This window comes from Chinchilla lanigera, unplaced genomic scaffold, assembly GCF_000276665.1.
Source record: "Chinchilla lanigera isolate Chin_1 unplaced genomic scaffold, ChiLan1.0 scaffold00069, whole genome shotgun sequence".
In the NCBI taxonomy this organism is placed as follows: Eukaryota; Metazoa; Chordata; class Mammalia; order Rodentia; family Chinchillidae; genus Chinchilla; species Chinchilla lanigera.
Window position 1 is genome coordinate 885,712 of NW_004955470.1, and position 14,218 is coordinate 899,929.

Below are 14,218 nucleotides of genomic sequence, written 5' to 3' on the forward strand. Positions count from 1 at the left end.
CTCCAAAATTTGACCAATTTGTAAAGGACAAGTTAGGAAAATCCTTAGATGGATAAAAAGAGAGTTTATCTTTAACAGCTGTTCATTTATTTTGAAAAATTCCTGCAAATGAAATTGCAACTGATATATGAAGCAGTGGCTCTGAGGTTTTAACTCTGCTTGGTTGACCAAACCTCATGGCATTGGTGAGGTCAATGATCCATCTGCACCTGCAAAGATCACAAGAGCATGGTAGCACCCAATCTCTCCGCTCATCCAGGCTGAACTAGTTTTTGTTCTGGTTTGCAGCATAGTGTGAAGAAAACAATACCCTTGCTGACAATAATAAGTTGCTGCATCTTCAGGCTGCAGGTTGGTGATGGTAAGGATGAAAGATCCACTGCCACTGAACCTCGAAGGGATCCCAGATATGGACTGGAAGGCCCACTTAATGAGGATCTTTGGAGCCTAATTTGATTTCTTCTGGTACCAGTATGGGTTGGTGGCAATGTTTTGACTGGCCTGGCAGGTGATAGTAGCTGTCCCCCCTAGCATCATAGACAGGACAGCTGGAGACTGGGTCAGCTTCTGGAAGCTGAAACCACACATCAGCAGAACATGACCATGTGCATCTGAAAATCACCACTAACATAGTTTAAAAAGAAAATAGAGTATTCCTTTTTTAAAAATCAGATTCAAAAGATCATATACACATTTGTTTCAGGGCTACCAAAAAGAAAGAAAGAGAGACAGAGATGAAAGAAAGAAAAAGAAGGAAAGAAAGAAAGAAAGAAAGAAAGAAAGAAAAAAAGAAAGAAAGAAAGAAAGAAAGACAGAGAGAGAGAGAGAGAGAAAGAAAAAAGAGAGAAAGAAAGAAAATTAGGGAGTTAAGTAACACTGCCATTTTTAGCTTTGTCCAAGTAGTCTCACCTGGGACCCACAAGAGTAAGAACCCAAGGAGCCGTAATAAGGACATCATCTTGCTTTTGGCATATCTATTTTGCCCAGGCCACATCACAGAGAAGAATGTTCTTACAAGATCCCAAAATTAAAGATACTTCAGATGTAAGAGGAAAGATAAATCCAAATCAAGGGGATTTCCTATTGGTTTAAACATTAGAATTTATATGTCTCTGCTGAGTGTTTTATGTCTTCCCCTGCTGGTCACTGCTGAGCACTCTTGAGTTTTGAAAGAGCTGCAAGATCCCTTGCAAGATCAGAGGCAGGGATCAGCAGCAGAATGGAGACACAATCTGTTCGTGTACTCTGGTACAGTTCTCAGTCATCTGGAATGAACAGTTGCTCAGGTCTTCAACTTGGTCCTAGGATATGTTAACTCTCTTGCTCATTGTCACAAAGTTGGCTGAAAAACATGTATCACGTGAACTTTCCACAGAACATTTTCCCATTCAACATAATTGTCATGGTTACTTTTTTCTCATGGATGAGACAAAGTAAGTACCCGATGCCCAAAATTAAGAAAGGAAAGATTTATTCAGCTCACAGTGTGTGGAGGTTTCAGCCTACAATCAGCTGGCTCCAAGGCAGGGTGGCGTGGCACAGGGGCAACATTTCAAGGTTGCAGAAGACAGCAAAAGCAACAAGAGCAAAAAGGGGGAGAGCAAGATTCTTTTCCTCCCTTATGTTGTATACTGGCTGTCTGTCCATGCTCACACCATCTCTGTGCCCTCTTCTTCCACAAGCTGAGGATGTTACAAAATAAGGCCCCTGGCCCTCTGCTGAATCACTTAGTTGAACATTTAAAGTTCACAGGTTGACGCAGTGAACAACATCTTAGAGTGAAAAGCCATGTCCTTTTCAACCAGGATGTAAGACTGCTGAGTTACTTAGTGAAGCATCTAGGCTCCTCAAGTTGACACAATATATCAACCATAACAATGATATTGGTGGCAGCAGGTTAATTAGACATGATGGACAGGGAATTATAACAATCTTGTGTGTCTAATGAAAGCACATGCCCTTCAAAGGATGGAATGCAAAGTCTACAAAAATTCATGGAGTTCTCACATTGGTGAAGGTCTCAAATGTCATGATGTCTAAAATAAGCTGGTTCACCCTCTTCCAAGGAATGACAAGTAATTGCACCTTGCCATATGCTTCAATGTTGTGGGTGATTTGCTTTACACCATAGTATCCAACTAATAGAATGCCAACTAATGATTATAGCAAGATACGGAAGTAGAATGTCATGTACTGATGGTAAGTAAACATAAGTAAAGGGTCTGTATTCCTTACAGTATCTTTTCACTTTTATCTCTGACAGTATACTAAAATAAAAAGTTAGCATAAATTATGTGTAAATGTACAAAATGCCATTGACAAGGAAGAAAGAGATCTCCAGGAAATTATAGAGTATACCACAGTGATATATGAAGTAACTTAATATTCTAATACAACTTTCTCCAAATTAATTCAATAAAGTGACAATCAGAATTTGTTATGGTTTAGATCTAAATGTCCTCTGAAAGTCACAGTGCACACAGGTGGAATTTTCAGAAAATGACTGGCTCATAAATTCTCTGACTTCATCTGTGGATTAATCCATTACTGAAATCATAACTTGATGGAATTATTAGGAGGTCGTGGAATCTTAGGAGATGTGGCCCGGTTACAGGAGGTGGGTGATGGGAGTGTGACTGTGTGAACTATGTCATATTTCTGGATCCTCTGGCTCCCTGTGTCTCTGTCTCTGTCTCTCTCTTTCCTCTCTCTCTGTCTCTCTTTCTCTGTCTGTCTCTCTCTCTGTCTCTGTCTCTCTGTCTGTCTCTCTGTCTAGATAGATGGATAGATAGATAGATAGATAGATAGATAGATAAATAGATAGATAGATAGATATAGATATATCTCACTCTCTGTGTCTGCTTCCTGGCTATGCTGAGATAAGTAGAATCTTTTTTCCAATCCTTCCTTCTATCATGGCATTTTTATATCATCACAGGCAAAAAAGCATTGAAGCCAGCTCACCATGGACAGAAATCTCTGAAACCTTGAGCTGTTTGTCTCAAGTATTTTGCCACAGCAGTGGAAAGCTAAATAACACAGAGTCCCAGAGAATTTTCATTGAAATTGAAAAGATGTTTCAAATATATTCAAGGTGTAATTGACAAATGGGGTGAATGTTTAAATTTTTAAAAAAATTATCACAGTAAAAGACACATTTCCACTGATCCCCCTCAAAGTACTCCCCATTGCTTTGTTAGATGGTCAAAGGTGTGGTCAAAAATCAGTGAATGCTTCTGTCAAGAGCCATCTAACAAAAAGACACACTCTTGCATATATTATGATCTTTCCTAATCTACCTGATTTTTTTTTCAGACAGGGTCTCACTATGTAGTGCAACCTGATCTCAAATTCATGGTGATCTTCCTGCCTCAGCCCCCTGAGTGCTGTGATTACTAGCATGCACCACCATGGCCAGCTCACAGTGTAACTTCTGGCTGTTCCCCAAAGTCAAAAATGACCATGAAAAGTAAACATTTTGAACTGATTCAGGACATCAAGGAAGCCACAATAGCACAAAGACACCCACGAAAGAGGACTTCCGGAACTGCTTCAGAAAATGGCAAGGACAATAGGATGAGTATGTTTAAAGCAAGGGGGAATATTGTGAGGGAAAGTAATGGCAAGGTGTCCTCTATTGTAATTTTTTTAAGTGTAAGTATTTACCACATTTTAGACCACACCTCACATACATCGTTCATATGATTTCCTTTTCAGAAAGCTCTAAACACACACATCTTAAAATATTGGCCTGGGATGTAGCTATTGGCACAGTGCTTGCCTGGCAAGTGCTAGATCCTGAGTTCAATTCCTGGTACATAAATAAATAAATAAATAAATAAATAAATAAATAAATAAATAAATATTATGTGGTGAATACATATACAAGAAATAAGCTCCTGAGAAAAGGTCACATTATACAGAATATAATATTCATAATTGAAGGGCTGGGGATTTAGCTCAGCGGCAAAAGCGCCTGCCTGGCAAGCGCAGGTCGTGAGTTCGGTTCCTGGTACCGGAGAAAAACCAAAAAAAAAAAAAATATATATATATTCATAATTGAGATTGACTATGTAGGGGAAGGTAGGCATATGGAACTGTGAAGATCATCAAGCCAGATAAATGTTATTGTCCTTGCATTGTGCTTGCTGGAGTCACAGAAGCTGATTATCTCACTGAAATTAATAGATGAATGAGTGAGTATGTTAATAAATTAGTAAATAAGATACAGTCATCATTGCTGATTTTTATTATAATTGTTGCAATCATTTTACTGAGTTTAAGGCTATTTTAAAAAGAAAGGGAGGGAAAAGGGAAAGATAAAAAGGAAGAAAGAAAAGTAGCCATGAGAACAAAACCTCATGCAGATTTGTATAGCCAGCTGAATGATGGGAAAGAAATACCAGGATGCACATGAAAATGGGACAAACATGTAGTAAGTGAAAATGTAAGTATAGTTCTAACAGCTGTGCTGACATATAAGAAAAACTTGATCTTCGCCAAAACACTGAGAAGTGATGAGAAAAACAAAACCATAAATGTACCATTTTTTTAAAAAGCTATTTAAGGTAATAGCAACAAGAATTGGCACTGCAGTGAATCAAATTAATACTATAAAAATTGGAGAAATTACTTCTGTTCAGAAAGCAGAAGTGTAACAAGTTAATCTTACACATGTATGTCATAATTTTGTTCTTGGCTGTTGTATTGCCTTATTTTATTGGCAATGTAAATAGATAGCCACTCAGAGACATTTAAACTGAGCCTGATCTGACGTCATTAGCTGGCAAACTATTCCTAAACATGGCTGTGCAACTGACTCTGAGGAAGGATCCAGGATTCAGTCAAAATCTTATCAGTAAGTTACTTTTCAGAAGGACGAGACTGCCAGATTGAGGCAGAGACATTTAAACTGAGCAGCTGTCCATTAAGGAAGCTGCTGCTATGAGCAAAATAATGACAACAGTTTTGGGACGGTTTTTGTTTCACGTTGAATTACTGTGCGATACCAGCTATAACACTGGTAACAGTGATAAACTGCAACATCTTCAGGCTCCAGCCTGCTGATGGTGAGAGTGAAGCCTGTCCCTGACCCACTGCCGCTGAACTGGCCTGGGTGGCCCGTGGTCCTGCTGGAGGCACCATGGATGAGGAGCCTGGGAGCCTGGCCAGGTTTCTGCTGGTACCAGGCTAGGGAGCTGCTGACAGCCTGACTGGCCTTGCAGCTGAGAGTGGCTGTTTCTCCTGGAGACAAAGCCAGGGAGGCTGGTGTCTGGGTCAACAGGGTTTGCCCAGTGGAATCTGAAATTAAAATATAGAAAAGAAATGTCACCCATGTAATTCAGATAATACCCATGGTCTTCTCAATAGACCCCAGCTCACTGATTAACACAGAAGTTTAATTACTGTGCTTGCTGATCAGAGGAGCCAGGACACAAGACCCAACAACATTGAAAGTGTTTCCACAGATGTGCCGAGCCATCTCGTAGTCCCCTCACCTGGGAGCCACAGTACCAGCAGGCAGAGAAGCTGAGCTGTGGCTTCCATGGTGCACTCTGCGTCCTACAGCAGCAGACCGCGCAGCAGAAGGGGGCATTGATATGGGCACTGGGCCACTGGGTAGGCTGGGAGGAGCATGCAAAGCAGCCAGAGCTGAGGGAGCTGGACTCCAGCAGCAGAGACATTGGTCTGCTCTTCTACACACTTGAGCAACTTCTCCCCAGGTGCTCATGTCAGAAAAGATCCTTTGTTCAGCCTGAATATAGACTTTCCTTTTTGTGTTTACAGAATTTAATCTTTGTGACACGCTGTCTCACCGAACACTGAGACTCAGCCTGGTGGCATTCAGTACAAACCTATTAGGAGCAAGACTGAAGCCTATCGGGACATTGCTTCTCTCTTCCTCTACTGTGTCTAATTACCTTCCTAGGTGCATGACTGTGTCTGTGTGAAATAAGTCCTTGTATGAAATTTGTCTTCCAGACATTCTTCCCTTCACAGTTTTGCAGTCTTACCCAAGGTCCCTGATTCGGCCTTACCCTTGCAAGAATTTGCAAAGGGCAACATTCAATTAGGCTCTGTAGTGTAGGTCAGTGGACAATCACAACTTCACAGATGAGCAGCGCTGGGTTTCTCTTCTTTTCCTGTACTGATACCATTTTCCGGAAGACAGATAACAAAATTTTCCCCGCAGGTCAATGAATGGTAGACAAAGGCTCCAAAAACACACAGTAGGGAAAGGAAAGTATTTTCAATAAATAGTGTTGCAGGAAAATGGATACACTAGCAAAACTATCGGTAAATATTTTTCCCACACTATCTAAAAAAATTAATTCAAAGTTTATTAAAGACTTACATATAAAATCTCAAACTATAATATAAAAAATGGGGAACTGACATTGGGGAATCCTTGGCATTGGTCTGGGTAGTAAATTTTCAGATATAACACAAAAGTCACAGGTAACAAAAACAAAACTAAAGAAGTGGGACAAAAAGCCTTCTGCAAAACAAAGAACGTATTCAACAAAAGGAAAAGGAAAAGAAAATCTACAGAATGGGAGAAATTATTTATAAGTCAAACATCTAATAGATAGTTAATATCTAAGATGTATGTCCGCACAACTCAATAGCAAAAGCAAAAAGTAAACACAGAATAACAAAATTTAAAAATGAACCAGAATACAAATATTTCCAAAGGAGAAATAGAAAGATCAATAGATATTTAAAAAGGTGCTCGTGTTGTTAATCATGCTAATCATCATGGAAATACAAATGGAAACCATAATGAATATCACATTTTGTCTATATGGATGATTATTTCAAAAAGATGAATACTAGCTATTGTTGAGGGTGTGGAGAACAAGGAAACCATGGGCTACTATTGGTGGAAATGTAAACTGATACAACTATTATGGAAAACAGTTATGGAGGTTTCTCAAAATTTAACAATAGGAGCACTATATAATCCCATCTGTGGGAGTATCTCCAAAGGAAATGAAGTTAGAATCTTGGAGCAATATCTGCACTCTTATGTTCAGTAAGCATAATTCACAGTAGCCAAGATGTGGAAGCAGCCTATATGATGGAATATTATTCAGTTATAAAATAAAATGAAAAACCTACCATTCCTGACAACATGGATGAACCGAGTGGATCACATGCTAAGTGAAATGACCCAGGCGCTGTTGGTTAAATACTGTATGATCTCACTTATATGTAGATTCTAAAATGTCCATACTCATAGAGGCCTGGGGAAGTCCCACCCTGAATAAAAATGTAGAAGGAGAAAGATATTCGTTTCTCTTTTGCTCTTCCTTCTGAAGTGGGTGCATTTTAGGATTCTGTTGCCTGTGGATACCAGAGTCTGCTTTTCAGCATTTGAATGTGGATTTGTACCAGTGAACCTATCTCAGGAATTCTTCAAGATTTTGTTATGAATTAGGGTGGTGTACTGGTTCCTTTCATTCTGAGGTTTCCAGATCCTTGGACAGAATAGGTACAAACTTTCCTGACCCTCCAGCTTGCAGCCATTGTGGACCATTTCAACTTCTATGATCATGTGAACCAATCTAACAAGTCCATATTTATTATAGATATAAATGATTGATAGATAATAGACAGATAACTCTACTAATTCTATCTTTCTGGAGAACCCTAATCAATACACTGGTAAAATTTATTTCAAGATGTATAAAAACTACCCAACAAAGTAAAAAACTATGTATTAATTTGTGTGTGTGTTATTTTCTTTGATCACAAGTCATCCCTGCCAAATAATACCCAAATGACTAAAAAAAATAAAAGATATAGATAGTTAATATCTAAATATCTATTGAGCACCACTACTCATCAAAGAAATGTAAATTTTAACCACAATACCACTTCAAGGCCTACTAACATAGCTATAATTTTGAAAAGTCAAACAATACCAAAAATTAGAAAGGCTTTAGAGCAACGGACATTTTTATGCATGGCTGGTATAGTGTAAATTTGTTCTTAGTTTTACAGAACTATCTGGCAGCATTTACTAAAGATAAACTAGTCCTAACCATCTCTATAATCCAGTGCTCCCAGTACAAAGAATATAGTCAGAAGAAGAGAATGAACAAGTCTATAAAAGAAGTGAAAAACCCTAAAACTTAATAACAACTTCAAACCTAAAACAGCTCATGAATCCAAGAATGAATACATTCATTGGCATGTTCATATAACAGAAAACTATTCAACAATAAAAAGAACAAATGACTACCCAGGCAAACACATAGATAAATTTTAAAAATCATGTTGATCAAAAGAAGCAATAAGCCAAAGACGTACAAGGATTGCGTTGATATGAATTTGAGGAAATATGGCTCACACTGAGAGCAAATGGAGACTTGGGAGCCTCAGGTGATGGTGGATGAGATAGGATGTCACTAGCAAGAAACATAAGCGGGTGTGTGAGCTGCTAGAGAGGGGCTGTATCTTACTCTGAGTAGCGGTACAAGGCAAAGTGTGTATAAGGTCACCAGTGTGTATAAGTAGGTATAGGTTGAAATGGTCCACAGTGACTGCAAGCTGGACAGTGAGGAAAGTTTATACCCATTCTGTCCAAGGAGCTGGAAACCTTAGAATGAAAGAGACCAGTGCACCCTAGTTCATAACAAAATCTTGAAAGATCCCAGATACCAGCTGTACACTTTGCATTGTTTATTTACAATAGATAGACTTTATTGCACTTAATTGTATCTAATCTCAGTGAATGAATGAATTAATGAGTAGAAGTTATGGGGTCAGAGGAGCAGAATGTGTTCCCATCTTCTGGCCTATAATCACTGGTACCCTCAGCAAGAGATGCTGCAAGAACCTCTGATTTCTTACCTGTAGAGGATTCACATGGGATTAAGTGGACCAACGGAATACACATTCAGCGCAGAGTTCAATATATAGCAAGCTTTCAAGACTTCAGCAATTGGCAGCTGCCACAGGAGTAGTTTTGCTCTTTATTATTATTACTAGACTTGTGGTACTAGAAATATCTCCCATATTTCATTGGGAATGGCTTCTTATTGTACATCAATTCTCTGCCTTTAAAACACATTTTTCAGAATGTGTCTCAGAGAAAGGATTCCACAGAAAAGTCCTTTGCAGGCCTGACACGGAGATCTCATTTTTAGACTTCACTGAGGGTTTGGGAGGGTTGTGCTATTGAGAACATATATTTTAAAAGACGGAAGTCCTTCCAACCCTTACCATTGAACCATGCAGCACCGCCCCCCACCCCCGCACGACCACAGAGGCTGCAGTTGTGAATGTGGCACAGGGGAATGGCAGCTACCACAGACCCTCCCCACACAGCCAGCCTGGGAGGATGGTTTATGTACGGGACTGTAACACCGTGAGAGGGACTGCATAGTCCTGCTGGCAGTAATAAGTGCCAGAGTCACCCACCTCTACACTGCTGATTTTGAAAGTGAATTCTGTCCCATCCTGTGTGCCAGTGAAGCGGTTAGAGACACCGGGATATCGGTTATCAGCATCATAGATGAGAATCCTAGGAACCTGGCCTGGCTTCTGCTGATACCAGGTTAAATAATCACTAACACTCTCATTGGCCCTGCAGATGATGGAGATGCTCTCTCCTGGAGTTGCCCTCAGGAAGCCTGGAGACTGTGTCAGTGCAGCACTCCCACTGGTGACTGAGAAGGAAGGAAAACACACAATCACTGTTATTAAGTGGGTCCCAGTCTGTTTTCCTCCAGCAGACCTTGGCTCTTCTGGTCACTTAACCTAAGAGTACCTAGGTCTCTGAATAAGCACATGGGCCAGAGAGTCATAGATATGCGGGGAGGATCTCACCACAAGACAAAGGGAACTCCTATCATCTTGGGTGTATTCCCTGCAGCCGGCCTCCCTCACCTGGGCACCAGGGCAGCAGAAGACAGAAAAGCAGAGGCAGGACACCCATGTTCAGTCTAAGCCCTGCTGAGACTCTTTGTGCAAGGATCCACCAAGCACCCTTTCATGAGCACTCTGAGGGGCAGAAACAGCGTCTAGGGAAAACATGCAAATCAGTGAGGCACTGGGCAGATCTGGGTGGAGCTGGAGACCCTGAAGGGCTCAGTTCCTTCTGGTGACCACATTCAGTCCCAGAGGAATTTCTCCTTAGTGTTTGTAAGACAAAACCATCTATCTTTTCTGATCTTCGCTTGTCCTTGGTGTCTAGGCAGTTAGAATAAGGTATCCTTCTTCCAAGAATAAGGAAACAAAGAACTTGGGTGATTACCTACCCAGCCCCCAAAGACTTGCACTTTAATATGAGTACATAGAATTGCATGAGATATCATCTTCTGGAGCTGAAATGATGGTTCTGTGCTGATAAGTTGCTTAGATTAGATACTCTGGGCCATGGTGGGTCACGGAGAAGAAAATGTCTTTCAGCAAATCTATGTCACACCTCTTGGAACACCGTGTAGTAGAGAAGAATCTCAGTTTATTAGAATATATTTCTATGGCCAGAGTAACTCTCTATTTTGAAGATTAGTGCATGTATCAACTTTTTCATTTGCTATAGTGACTTTATTCTCATTTTTCTCATTAACATTCTCTCATTACATTGTCGTATCTGAGGATGACTATGTTTCCCTTCTTTGCCTGGTAGAATTCCAGCATGATCATTAATAGCATTCTCTTTTCTTTCTCACAAATGATTCAGTTTCCATGGAAACTTTGTAATCACCTTATACTCTGGGTTTTTTCTCTTCCTAGTACACTGAGGTATTTAACTAAAAATTTGTAACATATGTAAAAATGTAGGAAACTACAAGTGTTTTAAATCTTCTGTCAACACAATGGATCTTGTCTCCTTCTGGAATCCAGTTTTTATTATGTTCAATCACATTACAACCATTCTACCTGCTATGGTTGATACATTGTGTCAACTTGAGGAGTCTAGAGGTTTGGCTAAGTGACCCAGCAGTTCTGCATCTTGGGGTGAAAAGGACATGCCCTTACTCTTCTGGGATATTGTTCATTGTGTTAATTTCAGAAATTTAGAAGGTTAACTATGTGATTCAGCAGGGAGCCAGGTGCTTACTTTGTATTCATCCTGAGCCTGTGCAGGAAGAGGGCATGGAGATTATGTGAGAGTCACATGCCCCTTAGGTAGAGGTAGCCTGTTTACAATATAAGGGAGAAAAAAAAAGCTTGTCATTCCCCCCTTTTACTCTTGTTTTTTGCTGTGTTCTGCCACCATGAACTATTGCCCTCTGCCATGTGCCATTCTGCCTCAGAGCCAGCCAAGTTTGGGTTGAAACCTCCACAAACTGTGAGCTAAATAAACCTTTCCTTCCTTAATTTTGGGCACTGGCTATTTTGTCTCAGCAATGAGAGAAAAGTAACCAAGACTCTGCCATCACTGAGGCTTCTGGGTGTCATCTACTACAGTTAAGCACACACAACCCTGTAGCTACTCTCCTTAGAAGACAGTTTATAAAGATGTTTCCTATTCAGAGAGCAACTTGATTGGAGGTCACTTCATTAGCAGACATTTTAATACCTTACTTGAGCCCTGTTAGTAAAACCTATAGGTTTTTGTTTTGTTTTGTTTTTTACTTTGTTTGTTGTTTGATGGGGCAGGGATGCATTTTTCCCCATTTTTTTCCTTAGGTAAAATCTATACCACTTCCTCTGTATCGTCTCCCTAGCGGCAATCTCAAGGGATGCTCATTAGTTTCCACACAATTTCTCAGTACGTGGCTGCTATTCTTCAAGCTGTCTTGCCACAGCTATTAAGGGGAATTTCAATTGCATCATACAATCAGTGCTTTAAAATAGACGTGTGAGCTGAAAGAGATCAGCCGTCTGTGCTGACTGTAATGATTTATCTTTTTTTTTTTCTTTTTTTGGTTTTTTTTTGTTTTGTTTTGTTTTGTTTTTGGTTTTTCTCTGGTACCGGGAACCGAACTCACGACCTTGTGCTTGCCAGGCAGGCGCTTTGCCGCTGAGCTAAATCCCCAGCCCCTGTAATGATTTATCTTGATTGGCAGCTTGACTGGACTGAGAAGTCGCTAGGTAATTAGTACAGCACAGCTCTGGGTGAGTCTGTAAGTGTTTACAGAAATGACTTGGCAAATGGGACAGCAGCATGAAAGGAGACCTACCCGGCAGGTGCGTGGCACCATCTAATGGGCCTGGGACATGATGCCTGGTTCAGAAGACCAAACTATTAAAAGTAACTACAGCTACAATAATTTGTTAAAGATAGCAAATATACCAAGTATAAAAGGTGGTAAATTATTGACATCAAAAGTATAAAGTATGGCGGGGAGAAGGGTAAAAAACGTGTTCAGTTTTTGCATGTGATCAAAGTTTGAAATAGCCTGCTATGACTAGATGTTTTACATAGGTCCCATGAAAAACATGAAGCAAAAGCCCATAGTAAATACACAAAAGATGAAGAGAATGGAATCAAACCATGATGTCACAGAAAATCATCAAATCACAGAATATACCAAAAAAGAGAAAAGAAAGGGATGAGCAATTACAAACCAGAAAATTAATAAAATCGCAATAGCCAAGTCTTTATCTAGTAATAATTACCTTTAATGTAAATGGATTAAAATCTCTAATCAAATCACATGAAATAGAGTGGCCTGAATTTGTTAAAAAGCAAGAACCAATTATATACTGCCTACAAGAGACTCACCTAGGATTTGAGGGTGCACATAGACTGTAAATGAAGATATTCCATGCAAACTGAAACCAAAAGAAAGCAGTCATTGCTACAAGTATAACAGAGAAAATAAATTTTAAGACAAAGACTGAATAAAGACATGAAAATAGTCACTGAATAATGATAAAGGGGTCAATTCAACAAGAGGATGTAAGAGTTATAAATATATATGTACCCAATGTTGGCACACCTACATATGTAAAGCAGATACTGTAGTAAGAATCCTGAAGGGAAATATAAAAACAGAAATATCATAATAGCAGCAGATGGCCATGTCTGTATAGATCATCCAGACAGAAAATCTATAAGGGCATATTGGATTTAAACTACATTAGATCAAATAGCCTGAACCCACATATGCAGAGCCTTCTTTCCAACAGCAGCAGAATAGATTTTTCTCAAGCACCCACGGACTATTCTCTAAGACAGGTCCTATGTTAGGTGACCAAAATAAACCTTGAAATTTAAGGAGACTGAAATCATACCAAGTATCTCCTCAAACCACAATGGTATGAAACTATAGCTCTGTAACAGGAGAAATTTTATAAATTTCACAATATAGCAATTTATACCACTTTCAAAACATGCCCCTGAACTAACAAAGTGTCATATAAAAAAATCAAAAGAAAATTATCTCATTTTGGGACAAATTAAGATGGAAACACAAAACCCCAAAACTTTTGAGGTTGAGCAAAAAAGATTTTCTGAAGAAAGACTTTATAGAAACAAGTGTGTACATTAAAAGACAAAAATTTCAAATAAAAAATATTAGACCTATAGAGACTAAAAAAAGAAGTGAAAATGAATGAAGCAGTGTGCAGAAGCAATGGGCCTGGTCATTCCAGTAGGATGGAGTATTTTATTTCTGTTATGGTTCAGACTTGGTAGAAATTTGTTTGGAATTGTTAGTGCTAGTGTCTCCTTGTACTACAAAAAATCATTTCATTATTTTAAAATGTATACCGAGAATATACCATGAATGCCTGAGGCCAAAGTGGAACATTCTCAACACCCCTCCAACTAGCATATCAGTAAGAGGAAAACCAAGGCAGCCCAGCTGATAGTCAACTCCAGCTGTCAGGTGGGCAAATGATACAGCTGTACTGGTGACACAAGTGGTCCAGTTGCCTGCAGTTGCATGAAGCAGCCCATGCAAAGCAGTAGAGAAGCTACTCAGACAATTCACAAAATCACAAGAAACAATAATAAATCATTCTTTTGGTCCTCTAAAGTTTAAGGTGCTGCATTATTCTGCCATGAATAATGGAAGTGTCAATAAATGGACCAATTTAAAGCACCTGTCTAGACCACAACATGGCTCTAATTCACCTCCCTATCCACTTTTCCTCTGCATAGATCTGGTCTACATGAGAGGCAACAACTCCACCTGCCTCTGCTTCATCAGATCATAAAACACAGGCTCTGAGAATGTGGAGACTTAAGATAGGGGCTGATTACACCTCTCATGTTGTCCCTCCTGCAGGGAAAGGTCTACAGCTGAAAAAA

The 14,218-nt window shown here is 39.5% G+C and overlaps 2 gene segments (V, D, J or C); both read right to left on the reverse strand.

Moving 5' to 3' along the window:
* Positions 1 to 447: 447 nt before the first annotated feature.
* Positions 448 to 5,547, reverse strand: LOC102022277. The segment is given in 3 exon segments: positions 448 to 574; positions 5,010 to 5,301; positions 5,499 to 5,547. Coding segments are annotated over 3 exon segments (468 nt in total).
* A 3,807-nt stretch (positions 5,548 to 9,354) lies between these two features.
* On the reverse strand, positions 9,355 to 9,984 carry LOC102022589. The segment is given in 2 exon segments: positions 9,355 to 9,677; positions 9,898 to 9,984. Coding segments are annotated over 2 exon segments (372 nt in total).
* Between the last annotated feature and the right edge of the window lie 4,234 nt (positions 9,985 to 14,218).